At 42.5% G+C, this 15,068-nt stretch overlaps 1 protein-coding gene across 2 annotated transcripts in view; it reads right to left on the reverse strand.

Moving 5' to 3' along the window:
• The window catches only part of COCH (cochlin), a 174,037-nt gene that overhangs the window by 4,700 nt on the left and 154,269 nt on the right, over positions 1-15,068 (reverse strand). For both annotated transcript variants that reach the window (XM_029598995.1, XM_029598994.1), the window contains exons 10-11: positions 13,164-13,390; positions 8,394-8,910 (exon numbers count right to left, since the gene is read on the reverse strand). In XM_029598995.1, the coding sequence (XP_029454855.1) occupies positions 8,394-8,910; positions 13,164-13,390 (744 nt within the window). The remainder of the gene's footprint in view (positions 1-8,393; positions 8,911-13,163; positions 13,391-15,068) is intronic.

Raw genomic sequence — 15,068 nt, forward strand, 5'->3', positions numbered from 1 at the left:
TCTTCTACTTGAGCATGTGTATGCATGTGTCACCAGGCTCAATGATACCGGGACCTGAAAATTAAGGGCCTCATTTACCAATATCGCATTGGTAACGCATTAAGGGGCGTTTCCCATGCAAATGAGGCTTTTTTCGTGCAGCGGGGAAACTTCGCATGACGCGATGTTTTCGCGATTCGCGGATACATTTCCACAAATTGCGACACACGAAGTTTCCCCGCTGCGCGATAAAACACCCAAAGAATCATCGCAGTGCACGAAAGTGTCCAGACAGCCTATTTCAGTACATGGGGGGGGGGGGGGGGAGAGAGAGAGAGAGAGAGAGTGCCTTGCTATAGTGTCTCTTCCCTAGACAGGTATTTGTATCCCTATGAGAGGCTCACCTAGTAACTCGAGGTGGGGATTAGGTATGAGTGTAGGGGGTTGGGGGCCACTTTCACATTCAACGTGAGACGTACGAACAGAACAGTGGTCTCTTGTGAAGATTTGATGGCCTTCGGAGTGAGGAAACTCACTCCAAGATGAGATTTGGGCAATGTTCTCTCAAACTAGCTTGTTGTTGCCCAGGTAGATCAAGCTAGTATGATGTTGATGGTTCTGCGGGAGCCAGCGGCACCAGGGCCATGGTACTGAATGCCTACAATTGGACATAAAAGGCACCAAAGACCACTATAATTCTGATATCAAGTGCTGATGCCAAGGCATGGATTCTGACTGAGCTGAAGAACAGCGCCAATGCAAAGGTATGGAGTCCTGATCCAGCCAACCCTGTTTCAGCCAAGGCCAAGTCATGGAAGCTCAAAGTGGGCTGTCTAATGGCGCTGATGCTAAGGTGCAGAAGCCGGACAAGGCACAGTCCCATAGAACTGATACCAAGGTGCAGAACCCAGATAAGGTACAATCCCATGCGCTGATGCTAAGGTGTGGAAACTGGACAAGATGCAATCCTATGGTGCCAATGTTGAAGCAAGGAAATCCAATAAGGTGCTGACTTCTGCCACTGCTGATAAGGTAAACATTCCTCCTAGCTCCCCACAGGCTGTTGCGACTGGCCACAATTCTTCAGCCTCCCAGGAGGTTGCTGTGGTGAAACCCACTAAGGCTTCCAAAAGTAGATCTTCTTCTCTACATGATGCTGCTTCTAAGCTTCTCTTTTCCATTGAGCTGCTCCTGGTTTGTCTAGTGACTCTGTTCTATCAAACCTGGCTGACCCGGATACTAGAGCTCAATGAGCATCCTTCATTAAAAATGTAATGTCTGATATGTTGGTCCTTTAAAGTTCCTCAGAGGATCAAGTTTTGCCAAACCCCTCCCATCGCCCTTCTGCACTGTTTGCATCTAACCGGCCCTTCTCTCCTTCAGAGGAGTCCATGGATTCCCCGTACTCATCAGTCTACTCTGAGGTTCCATCCTCTCTGGATATATCATCTCCATCTTCACTGGATACTAGTGGGAGTTCTACTTCCCTGGATGGTTATACTTATTCCACTTTTTTATATCAAGATGTCTGAAACTAATGGCTTCTGCCTTCTGGGCAGCGAGAAAGTCCTGCAAACTTATGAGGGTGTGTTCCAGTTCCTCCAACTGCCTAAGTGTTTTTGGATTGTCCCTGTTCATGATGCCCTCTTGGACCTCTACATAAGGTCTGGACATCCCTGTACTCTGTGCTGGCAGCCTCAAAAGTGGTGGATAATAAATATAAGGTGCAATTCGACGAGACAGATTCCGCCGGATTCCATTATTGTGGAGATGGCTTTACTGAAGGCTAAGTGGTTTCATTCACATGCGACCATCCCACCTGGGAAAGACCCTCGCTTCCTTAATGCTACGTGGAAGAAATTTTTCCAGGCTGTGACAATTATCTCACACATCGCTGCCCATCAAGTTCAGATGGATCAATATCTGTACAATCTTTTTACATAAATTGGAAGCCATTTCTCAACACCTTTCCTCTGTTATCTCTCCTGAGGCCCAGCAATTGTTGGCTGATGCCCAGGACTTTACAAAACATCCCGATATTCATACAATGTGTTTGACTCTGCCTCCAGGGTGTCTGCAATGGCTATTTCCACCAGATGTCTGGCCTGGCTCTGGGGTTCTGGATTACACAAGGATACACATGAGATGCTGGCAGATACCCCTTGTTCAGGAGATCACTTGTTTGGGGATCAAGTGAAAGATGCAGTCACTCATTTGAAGGATCAGGCTGCAGACATGCACTCTCTTTCCTTGTCTTCTGCCTAGTCTCCTAGGCATCAGCTCCAAGCCAACACACAAGAGGTGTTTCCAGTCCTCTTATTACTCATATTGTCCTCACCATCATCATCATCAGTTTGTACAGTCTCAGCCTTCTACTCATCCACATCAATCTACTAGGATGTGAACCAGAGACCCTATGGCTCAGCATTTACCTCAGCAGATGTCTCTGTCTCCATTGTCGAGTTTTTGACATAAGAACATAAAAAAATGCCATTGCTAATGGCAGTGGCTATTCTCTAGGTGAACTTAATAGCAGGTAATGGACTTTTCCTCCAAGAACTTATCCAATCCTTTTTTAAACACAGCTATACTAACTGCACTAACCACATCCTCTGGCAACAAATTCCAGAGTTTAATTGTGCGTTGAGTAAAAAAGAACTTTCTCCGATTAGTTTTAAATGTGCCCCATGCTAACTTCATGGAGTGCCCCCTAGTCTTTCTACTATCCAAAAGAGTAAATAACCGATTCACATCTACCCGTGCTAGACCTCTCATGATTTTAAACACCTCTATCATCTTCCCCCCTCAGTCGTCTCTTCTCCAAGCTGAAAAGTCCTAACCTCTTTATTCCTCATAGGGGAGCTGTTCCATTCCCCTTATCATTTTGGTAGCCCTTCTCTGTACCTTCTCCATCACAATTATATCTTTTTTGAGATGCGGCGACCAGAATTGTACACAGTATTCAAGGTGCGGTCTCACCTTGGAGCGATACAGAGGCATTATGACATTTTTCATTTTATTCACCATTCCCTTTCTAATAATTCCCAACATTCTGTTTGCTTTTTTGACTGCCCGCAGCACACTGAACCGACGATTTCAATGTGTTATCCACTATGACACCTAGATCTCTTTCTTGGGTTGTAGCACCTAATATGGAACCCAACATTGTGTAATTATAGCATGGGTTATTTTTCCCTATATGCATCACCTTGCACTTATCCACATTAAATTTCATCTGCCATTTGGATGCCCAATTTTCCAGTCTCACAAGGTCTTCCTGCAATTTATCACAATCTGCTTGTGATTTAACTACTCTGAACAATTTTGTGTCATCTGCAAATTTGATTATCTCACTTGTCGTATTTCTTTCCAGATCATTTATAAATATATTGAAAAGTAAGGGTCTCAATACAGATCCCTGAGGCACTCCACTGTCCACTCCCTTCCACTGAGAAAATTGTCCATTTAATCCTACTCTCTGTTTCCTGTCTTTTAGCCAGTTTGCAATCCACGAAAGGACATCGCCACCTATCCCATGACTTTTTACTTTTCCTTTTGACTATTATCTTCTGCCTCTGAATCTGCCTCCCAACCTGCCAATGGGGGGTCATCTCCTTCATTTTTCAGAGGCCTGAACTCGCATTACAACTGACCAATGATTTCTCAGTGTTGGGTCCAGTGGGTACTCCCTGGATTTTTGTCTACCACCACCCTAGTCTCCACTGATGCCATACAATATTCCACCAGCTCAGCTTCCCTTCTTGTGGCAGGAGTTACATCTGCTTCTCATCCACACAGTGGAACCTGTTCCCCTGGATCAGTGAAGCATCTGCTTCTATTCTTGATTATTCCTGGCCCCAAGATCACTGATCTTAAAGATCTCAAACCCATCTTGGACCTGTGTTATCTCAATCTGTTCTTGCAGTGATAGAAGTTCAAGATGACCACCCTACCCACCATATTCCCACTTTTGAGGCAAAGGGATTGGTTCACGGCTCTTGACCTCAAGGATGCTTATCACATACCAATCCATCCTTCACACTAACACTATCTCTGTTTTCACCTTGCAGGATACCCATTACCAGTTCCAGGTGCTTCCCTTTGGACTTTCAGACTCTCAGTTTCTTCATCCCTTGCATGCCAAGATTCCTCTACCTCCTCATTTACTTCCCATATTGCACTGGTGGATGCTGGACACTCTGGTAAGACCGTTTATATGCTAGATGTGCAACTGATGCTCACAACGGATGCGTCCCTTTTGAGTGGGGCACTCATCTTCTCCATATCTCCATACAAGGTTCTTGGAAGAATGCTGCCTCCATATCAGTCTGCTTGAGTTGCAAGCTATATTCCTTGCTTTCCAAGCCTTTAGACCTGCGTAACCAGCAAGTTGATCTAGGTCTGAATGGACAATATAGTAGCCATGTATTATTGTCAACAAGCAAGGGGGCACCAATTCCCTATACCTCTGCTGAGAGGCTTGGTGCCTGTGGCTTTGGGTCTAACCTCATAACATCCTGTGCTCTGCAATCTACCTGCCAGGTGTCTCAAACCAACTGGCCAATTCCTTGAGACTCCAACTGGAGCCACACAAGTGGTCTCTACATCCGGAAATGGTTCGTCACCTCTTCACACAGTGAAGACACCCCTAGCATGGCATTAGATGCATTAGTGATCAAGTAGGAAATGGTTCTCCTTTATGAGTTTCCTCCTTTTCCTCTCATTGCCAAGGTGATCCTGAAGATTCACAATGACGGAGCTTGAGTGATTTTCATTGCACAAGGTTGACCCTGTTATCTGTGGTTTCCCTGGCTCGTTTGCCTATTGATTTGTCCGCCTTTCTGTCTATCAGCTCGCCAAGACCTTCTCACGTAACAGGATGGCTCCCTTATCCATCCCACTCTAACACACTTGGTTCTCACAGCCTGACTGCTCCAGGGCCCTTGATGGATGATTTTATGTTTCCGTCTCATCTCCAGGAGGCTCTGCTTGCAGTCTGGCAGCCTTCTACTCAAAAATCCTATGCTTGCAAGTGGAAGTATTTTTCTTTCTGGTGTGCGAATCACGGACTTCTCCCTACAACCTATTCTGTTCCACTTTTGTTGCGCTATTTACCTATCCGTCTCCAGTCTTAAAACCATTTAAGTAAAGGTTCACCTCTCAGCCATCTCTGCCTTCCATAGCCTCGTGGATGGCAAGTCTGTCTCTCAATCAAGTTTGGTTTCTCAGTTTATGAAAGGCCTTTTTAATCTGAAGCTGCAGGTGGTGGGATCTCTCATTATTCTATTGTCTCACGCAGACATCCATTCAAATTCTGGATTCCACTTCTCCTAGTCTCCTTTCTTGGAAAGTGGCTTTTCTGATAACTGTCAACTCTGCACATCGGGTCCATGAGTTGCAGGCTCTAGTCATCTATCCGCCCTATCTCCAGCTTTTTCCTGATTGTTTTTCTCCAGACTTATTCAAAGTTTCTTCCCAGAATTGTTTCCTCTTTTCATTTCAGCTAGTCCATTGCCTTACCATCCTTTTCTATGCCTCCTCATCAGATGCCAGAGGTGGCTCGTTTGCATATATTGGACTGCACCCGTACTCTGTGCATTTACTTGCATTGTACTCAGTCCTCTTGTACCATATCTCAACTTTTCATCTCCTATGACTTAAATTGTTCTGGAGGCCCTGTCCTTAAATAGACTATCTCCCATTAGATTTCCAGCTGCATTTCCTTTTACTATGCCATCAAGGGTACTCCTGTGCCTTCCACATAAAGATGCATCAGGTTCGTACATGGGCCTCCATGTCTGCTTTCAATAATGCTGCCTCTTGGACATTTTCACAGCGATCTTGTGGTCTGTTCCTCATACCTTCACTATTATTTGGATCGAGAATCCTCTACTGACTCTGCGTTTGGTCACGCTGTTCTCCAGATGACATTCTAACTGTATCCTTTTCCTATGTCCAAAAAAAACCCCCAAAAGACAAAGAAAGAAGTAACCACCATATGATGGAATATGGTCACATGCCTTCTGACTATATGCAGACTATTCTGCTCTCTGTTTCTTGACCTTCTGCTCTTTGTTCATTCTCAACTGGAGAGTCCCAGTAGTGTGACTGTAGTCCCGTTTGTCCATGGAAAAAGCAAAGTTGCTCACCTGTATAACAGGTGTTTTCTGTGGACAACAGGACATTCAGTCACATGTTCCCGCTCTCCTCTTCAGAAGGTCCTTTTTTGTTCTTATGCATGTTGTTTGTTGGTCCTTGCCTGTTCTCACCTTTTGTTTTCAGCTACCTATTGTGACCAGGGGAGAATGGGTGAGGCTGTGCAGTGGCTTTTGGCGTGAATGCAACCTGCATGCTCAGGAAAATTCTAGAAGATCAGATTTAGAGATCAGTACCTGACTTGGCACTGTCGGATGACGTCACCCAGTAGTGTGACTAAACGTCTTACTATCCACAGAAAACACCTGATACATGTGAAGAACTTTGCTTTCCTCTCTCACCTTTCTCTGCTTTCTCTCTCACATTGTGCTTCCCTCTTTCTTTTCTCAGCCCCCTCCCTTTGCTCCCCCCTTCTAAATCTCTCTTCCTGTCCATTTTTGCTCTCTACTTGCTCCCTCTATCTCTCACCTGCTCTTTAAAATATATGCCTGCATGTTCACAGATCCGCAATGTAGGTGCATTAGTTCTATATAGAACATCTTGTTAGTCTTTTAAGAAGTCTTTTTAGATTAATAATATCAATAATCTTTATGCTTACTGTAGAATGGGTTCAGGATTGAAAAATGTTTGAACATTGCTAGCCAGGACTTCCTCCTCTCAAACATACCCTGTGTTCACTACAATCTGGTTGCAATTTTGAAGCCATCCACTTTAAAAATGTATCTTTGTATGGTCTATTGTTGTACTGTAAGAGTGGGAACTTGGTTTCTGATGTCACTGCAGGAATGGCATTTAATTTTAAACAACTGTTAAAAGCAATGCAATTTCAAAATTACTATCTATATTTAAGTTCTTCCCCTTTAAGCATTGTGTGACTATTTTAATTAGTAAATACAAATTAAGGTATAGATCAATTAATAGTCCATGGGTAGGGAGGTATCTTTATTTGGATGAAAACTAAACCTTTTTGCATATTGCTTTAAATTTAGAAGTGATTTTTAAGTCTATTGGGTGTATTCCTCTCATCGTATGGAAGTATTGTATACCAAGCTGTGCCAAGCAACATCTATTTGTGATTTTGTAAACTTAGAATTAAATGTTGAAAATGGCGCATACAATTTACATCTTTGGAAAGTGAAAATTCATAGCTTTCTAGTTAGACTGAGATATATTGCACAAATATGTATATTGTATATATATATATTTTTTTTTTATTTATTTTGTTTTATATACCGGCAACCGTTTGCACATCGTGCCGGTTTACAGATAACTTACAACCAAGGATATATAGGCAAAGCCTTTACATGGAACATTGTGTAACATAAACGAAGTAACATAGTAAATAATTAAAAGGTAATATACAATAAATAAGTAAATAAGGAGGGGGAGGGGTGGGGGTATACGAGACAAAGGAGAAAGGGGGGGGGGAATGGTGAGTGGATACATAAGGAGAAGTTATGTACAGGGGTACAAGGAACAATTGATGTGTACACAGGTTATATACAGGGGTAAAAAGGAACAATTAGTGTGTACGCAGGTTATATACAAAATTGTGTAAGCGCAGGATGACAATGGTAGAGGTGGGAAAATGTATATGGTTGTGCTGAGTATATCACTGAAGAATGAAAAGTTACAAATTTATCAGTAGGTACTAAGACAGTGCTTCAGCTTTATGAAATGCCTGATGGGCTTCTGGAACAAGAGCCTTTAAATCTTAGGATGACTGAAATAGGGAGGTCAATTTTCAAAAGCCATTTACCCAGGTAATTAAACTGCCTTCCTGTATGGGAGAAAAATTCATATAAGTTTGCATTTTCAAAACAATGCCAGATATTCAGCAGGGCCGCTTAGCCGGATAAATAGTACTTATTTGGCTAAATGCTGTTTTGAATATTGGCCTCAAAATATCTTTTTGCGAAGAGAGTGCCTTAAGTTTAGTTATTTAATGTGACAATGGTTTTTTTTTTCTCTTTCAGCAAGCTTAAACCATTTTTGTCACTAATTCATTAGTAATCCATATACTATAACTGACTTTATGATCAAATAATTAGTAATGCCTAGCTACTTTTTAAAGCAATATTAAAAATGTTTGGAGCAAAACATCTAGTAGTATTGGTTGGAAGAGATACTAAGTAGCATGCAACTTTGTCACTCATAGCCAAATTATCTATAAATCATCATTAAAAAAAACACATTCCTTTTTAATTCTCATTGCGTGGGTAACCTCTTCCATATTCTGGATATTGTGTAGTAATTACCTGCTTTGTGGGCAGTAGTGGCAGGACCTCTGACATCATCATAGGACTGACCATCTGTTATAATCACGAGGAAGTTTTTGTTGGGTCCATCTTTCAGGGTTTTGAATAAGTTATTAATGGTGAAAGAAATAGCTTCCCCAGTTGCTGTCCCGCCACTCATGTAGCGAATACGACGCAAAGCAGCCAGGATATCTTCCTTCTTATTATAATCGTTGAAGCTGAACTCAGCACGTTGATCATAAGTGAACTGCACAGCTCCAATCTTTGCTCCAACATCTGAGATCTCAAAGGCTGTAGCTACATTAGCGATGAAGTCCAGCATAATGTGAAAATTGGTGTCTCCAATGCTACTGGAGCCATCGATTAAGAATGCTATGTTGACAGAGTTGTAGCAAGTCTTACTGCAAAGCAGGTGCTCTTGAGAACATAGTTTTTGGACAAGAGGTTTCACATATTTGGTAGTACCAAACCAATTTGGAATATAATGGGAGAAAAAGCCATTGTTTCGGCAAACCACCTGTTCCAAAACAAAAAAAAAAACCAGAAAAGTGACTTCTTGGCAGCAGCATTGTATTCTCTATTAAGTTTTGAAATGTGACTGTACTCAAGTAATTACTGTGGACTAACCATTATTGAGCAAAACCGATGTAATAGTTTGCCTTTGTTATATAATGCTTTTCATCCAAACAGGATTTCCTCTCACTTTACAATCACTGCAATTTAGAAATGGTCATGTTGCAATGAGCATGTCCATGCACACTATATAGGAGCTGTGACTAGGAAAGCTGGAACTTGAAACAAGCAGGAACGCAAAAGAATTCTGTTTCAATAATTCATTTCAGAGAAAATTGTTAGTCAAAAGGAAAACTGAAAATTAAAGTTGATGACAGATGAAGAGCTGCCATGTGCTCCTATATACACAATACATTAATTAAAAGATATTTTTCATGCAGATGATCTAGATTAGATAGTTTGATTGTGTATGCCTTTTCTGAAACTTTTTTTTTTTTTTGCATTTCTGAACCTCTCATTTGTTTGTAGCTGGTACTGAAAATTTCCACACTGGTCCGTCACATTGGTTAAGCCAGCAGCTTTTAGCAAATAGAAATGTGCAGCCAACATGAAGCAATATGGATAGTGGGGCGGATTTTAAGAGCCCTGCTTGCCTAAATCCGGGCAGATTTAGGCGAGCAGGGCCCTGCGCGCCAGTGCGCCTATTTTACATAGGTCTACCGGTGCGCACAGAGCCCCGGGACTCGCGTAAGTCCCGGGGTTTTCAGAGGGGGGCGTGTTGGGGCGTGTTGGGGGCGGGCCCGATCCGCGCAGCGTTTTCGGGGCGTGTCGGGGGCGGGCCCAGGCGCGTGGTTACGGCCTCGGGCGGTCCGGGGGCGTGGCCGCGCCCTCTGGACCCGCCCCCAGGTCGCGTCCCGGCGCGCTAGCGGCCCGCTGGCCCGTGGGAATTTACGTCTCCCTCCGGGAGGCGTAAATCCCCCGACAAAAGTAAGAGGGAGGTTTAGACAGGGCCGGGCGGGTGGGTTAGGTAGAGGAAGGGAGGGGAAGGTGAGGGGAGGGCGTTAGAGAACTCCCTCCGAGGCCGCTCCGATTTCGGAGCGGCCTCGGAGGGAACGGAGGTAGGCTGCGCGGCTCGGCGCGCGCCGGCTATACAGAATCGGTAGCCTTGCGCGCGCCGATCCAGGATTTTAGCGGCTACGCGCGTATCTACTAAAATCCAGCGTACTTTTGTTTGCGCCTGATGCGCCAACAAAAGTACGCCAAATCACGCTTTCTGAAAATCTACCCCCGTATGAATAAGCTCTAAAGAGGTCAATATTCAAAAGGGTTTGTCCAGCTAAGTTTGGAACTTATCCAGACTTTGGAATTTCACTTCCCACTCAACGGCTATGTTTTAGCAATGTCATCACTTACATCATTACACGGATAAAATTTGGCCAGATAAAAAAAAAAGGGGGCAAGGTTGGAGTAGTCCAGGGCATGGTTTAAATTTACATGGCTAGCACCATATATCAGCATTAGCTGGTAAAATTATCTGACTAACTCTGGTCAGGAAAAACCCAGTACTAAAGGTAGTTGGCTAACTTAACACCACCCTTCCAAAAAAAATAAACAAGCTGCTGAGTAGCAGCAGTAGTTCTCCCCTCCACCCCCAATAAATAAATAGGGATCCCTTTCCTTCTGAACTCTAGAAAAATGAAAATGTGGTAGGCCAAGGGCCTCCTTCACCTCCAGTCCCTGGGATAATAGAAATGTAGTAAGCTAAGGGACCCCACCCTCCCCATAACATAAAAATGGTAGTGGTCCCAGCTGTTCCCCTTTTTCCCCACCTCCAAATTCACATTCCACCTCCAAAAGTGCCCATGAACGCAAGAAGAGAGAGAGGCTTTTTACTCCTCCCGCTAATCTGAATAATAAATGTGGGTAGAGCAAAGAGCTATACCGGCATTTAATATTCATATATACATTGCACTGTCTGATGATTGGTCCACCACTGACAGCTGTCAGTGAACGGACCAATCCCCATTCATAACTTGAAGATGAAGAACAGGGATTGGTTCGTTCACTGACAGTGGTCAGTGGACAACCAATTAACAAATAGTGAAGTATATATATGAATATTAAATACCGGTTCAGGTCTCCGCTGTACCATTTATTATTCAGGCTAGCAAGAGAAGGAAAGAAATTCTCATCTTCCCGCTGGCTTTTGCAGGCCCTTGTGGATGTTAGCGGATGGGAGGTTTGGGTGAGGTGTGGTTTGTGGGGCAGAAGGAGCCCAGCTCAGCCCATTTTTATGTTCTGGGGATCAGGAGTGGGAGTTCTCATGGCCTTCTACATTTCTATTCTTTTGGGGATTGAAGGAAAAGGAAACACTTGACCTAACACATTTTTTTCTTCTGGTGATCGGAGGGGAAGAATTCCTGGCTATCATTTTTTATTTTCTGGGGATTTGGGTAGAGGAGGGGCTTAGCGGTTGCTAGGGCTAGTAGTCTAAATATTTTTTTAACTCAGTATTTAGTAATCCATCCAACAGCAATATTACTCAGATAAAACTTTATCTAGGTAACTTTAGCCAAGTATATTCAGCAGGAAACTTGTCCCACTAACTTATCTAGCTAAAGTTATCCAAGTAACTTTACCCAGATGACTTTGCTGCTGGCTGGTTTCTGAATATATTAACCCCAAAGAGTTTATGCTGCAAAGATATGTTTCCCTCTTTTTCATCTGCATTTTCAAGACATACATTTGATTCTGCTGTTAATATAGTCCTGTGACCAGTCATAGTTTGGTAGGTAGGGATATATATAGTTGAGTCTTGAATACTATTATGAAATTTGCCTCTGATATGATGGCGTGCTAATCTAGAGCCTTACAATCTGGACTGTACCAAATGACCTTAGATGATTTTAATAAGTGTATTCTTGATCGACCTATGTCTCCTGGTTTAATTAATGGCATCTATCCTGAACAGTTTTACATGACTATTTGAAAGGCCCTCATGAATATGTGCATAACTTGGTAATAAGACATGGAAGGGAACATGAGTATTGGATTTAGCAGTGGACTTGTACAAATCATAGAAAAAGATGACCAGCCTGAAATGGCCTAGCAATGGAGGTGTTGGAGGCCAGCACTGTAACATATTCTGGACATGCTTGAGACTAATATGAAGGGCAGTAGTTGGAAATAACTTGAAAGATGAGGTAAAAGACATGGTAGTGTTGGGAACTGATGCTGGATTGAGTATGGGAATTCATATGCTGATCTACCCAAAGTGGAAAAATCACAATTGGGCAGACTGGATGGGCCAGCCTCATCTCTTTCTGATGCAATTTACTATGTTATTATTTTAATATCTCCCTGTACCTTTTCTTTTGTGAAGTAAATATTTCTGGCCTTGTCTTTTGAAATTAAATTAATTTTTACTCTTCTAAGTTTCATTACTCTTTGAAACTAAGAATTTATTGCTATCTTTCCTGTAATGAAATTTCAAAACACTTTACTAGACAAGGCATTATTCATTCAGTATGCAAATAACCTTGATATTCTAGCACCCACTGAAAGTATGTAAAATACAATGTTTGCATTAGTGCTTTTGCATGTCTTCATGAATCTGTTTAAAAACTAATTATTTGAACTAATCTTATATCTTTAAATCTAATCTTTAAAATAAATATATAAATCCACATAATATGTTAGCCATTTACTGGCCCATTCCTATGGGTTATTAGTAACATACCATGATTCATTCTTGCTTTCCCAGGAAAAAGTACCCACTAACTTACCTAAACTTAAAGTATGTGACTTTTTGGAAGATCTAAGGCTAGAGAAGTCCCTTTTATGAACCAAAGAAATAAGCCCTAACTTGTCTGACAACCCTACACAGAGATTGGATAAAGATATAGGCCAGCCATGAGATTAAGGGATTTGCTTAATTATTTCTCCATCATAAAAGGAGGGTCAATAAAGAGTGGATATATTATAGCTAATGATTTGAGTCTGGCACCTTTTATCTCACTGGTGGGATTTAGTTTTCCCTCTTTCCACATGTGTGGATTTTCTTATAGTTTTACAGCTTGTTAAGAGGTTTTGAAAAATTAAGTCACTACTATGATACCTTGTTCTTTGGCACCAGTCACAGACTTTTGTCTTGCTTGTATACTGAAAGCTTGTTTATTTCAAAACATTTAATATGTGCAATACCATCCAAAAATGGAAGCAAAACACTATTAGACAGATATCCATTTTAAACTATACCTTGTCAATAAAGCCAATATCCTGTACCATTCCTAGTTCTTCAGGGGTGGGTTTTGCTACAGAGACGATGAATACATTTATGCCAAATTCTCTAGCCACAATCCCAGCTTCTTCTATATCATCAGAGGGCCAGCCATCTATGAAAATCACGATGACTTTAGGAATTCCTTTCCGCACTCCATTCTCTGCAGAGAAGAAGGTCTTTGCTGTCTGCTTCAAGGCCTTTCCTGGTTTTGAAAAAAGAGAATTGCTGTGAATTACTGTATGTTTGTATGAAATTAAGGTTACAGATTTGGGAACACTTACATTAAATTAAACACATGACCCTAGACCAACAGTAAGTTTCTGCAGATTTCTGCACAAAAGCCTCAGTACACATGAAGTTGTGTAGGTTTAAGAATAAGGTGAAATGGACACCAAACTCAACATATATAATGTGAGAACATGTTACATGATACTCCATATGTGATGCCCACCCTGGTGCTTTCTTCATTTGATTAATGAAACGCTTTGCATTTGGGTTTTCCTTATTCTACCATACGAGTAATGCATTCTGCAGCTGGTCCAGAATGCTGCACTTCGATCAGATATTACATCACTCCTGTCCTAGCTAAACTTCATTGGAGTTTAAAGTCCTATTGCTGGTCTTTAAAGGTTTAAAAGGATTAGCAACCTTATTTTTAATGCAGTGCTAAAAATGTATCAACCTAAAAGAAATCTCAGATCAAAGTCTGAGTCTCCTTTGGGTTCTTTCATTTAAGCAAGTTAGACTAGATTCAGTGCGAGAACGCATTTTCTGTGTCCAGGAACCAGTAAGGTAGAACACCTTGCCAGGATTTATTAAAACTGAATCATGTCTTCTTAAATTCAAGAAACTGGTGAAAGTGCACTTGTTTCAGTAGGTGTTTGCCCTAAGAGGGTGAAAACCTTGTTAGAATTATTCAAACCTTTGATAAGGCAGACAACTCTGGAATTATTGTTTCCATTACTGCAGAGCTAAAATTTAATATGTTTTACATGTTGTTATATCTATTTATGCCTTTAATGTTTTATGTTTTAATTACTTGGTTGCTTTTATTAATTTATTGGTTTTTACTTTTTAATTTTGACTATTTTATGAATGTTCTTGCTGTAAACTGCTTAGTAATTGTTATGATGCTGCTTGCGGGCCCCAGCTGTGAAAAGCTTCTCACCTTCACTGGTCCCACCGGCCTTGCAGCCCTGATGCTGTTCTTCCTTGCGGCCTGAGTGCCACCACCATTGCTGCTGTTTTCCATGCAGTGGAAGCGCTGCTGCTGCTCCTCCCTTGCGGCCTGGAGGCCGCTGACGCCACTGCCTCCATGCAGCTGGAGTGCCCACTGCTCCCTTCACTCCGCGGCGGGTGGAACCACCGCTGACATTGCCTGCCTTCGTGGCATGAGGCCGCCATCATGCTGCCCTGTCCTGCAGCAGGGGTGCTGCCACCACAGCTGTCCCGGCCCTGGCTTCTTCTTAGGCACACAGCCGCACCTCTCTGATATTTAAAGGGCCCACAGTGGGAAAAGCCCCCTGGCACTGCCTGATGACATCATGCCAACATCTTATCTTCAGCCCTATAAAAGGGCTCCTCGCCAGTCCCTCGTTGCCTTCACAAGGAGCCTGCTTGCTCTTGGATTCCTGGTTTCCATCTCTTCATTCCAGGAGGCTTCTGAGGTCCATCGTCTCTCCTTCAAGGTCCTTGATCTTCATGGGAGTCCCTTGTCTTCGTCCATAGTTCCTGGTCTCTTGATGGATCCTACGTCCTTGTCTGTCTCGTGCCTTTATGTTCCTGTCTCCAGATGTCCCAGTCTTCGCCGGTTCCTGTCTTCGGATATTCCAGTTCTTCGGTTCCTGTCTCTAGTTGTCTAGTACTTCAGTCTTTGTGTC

The sequence above is a fragment of the Rhinatrema bivittatum genome, chromosome 4 (genome assembly GCF_901001135.1).
Source record: "Rhinatrema bivittatum chromosome 4, aRhiBiv1.1, whole genome shotgun sequence".
In the NCBI taxonomy this organism is placed as follows: domain Eukaryota; kingdom Metazoa; phylum Chordata; class Amphibia; order Gymnophiona; family Rhinatrematidae; genus Rhinatrema; species Rhinatrema bivittatum.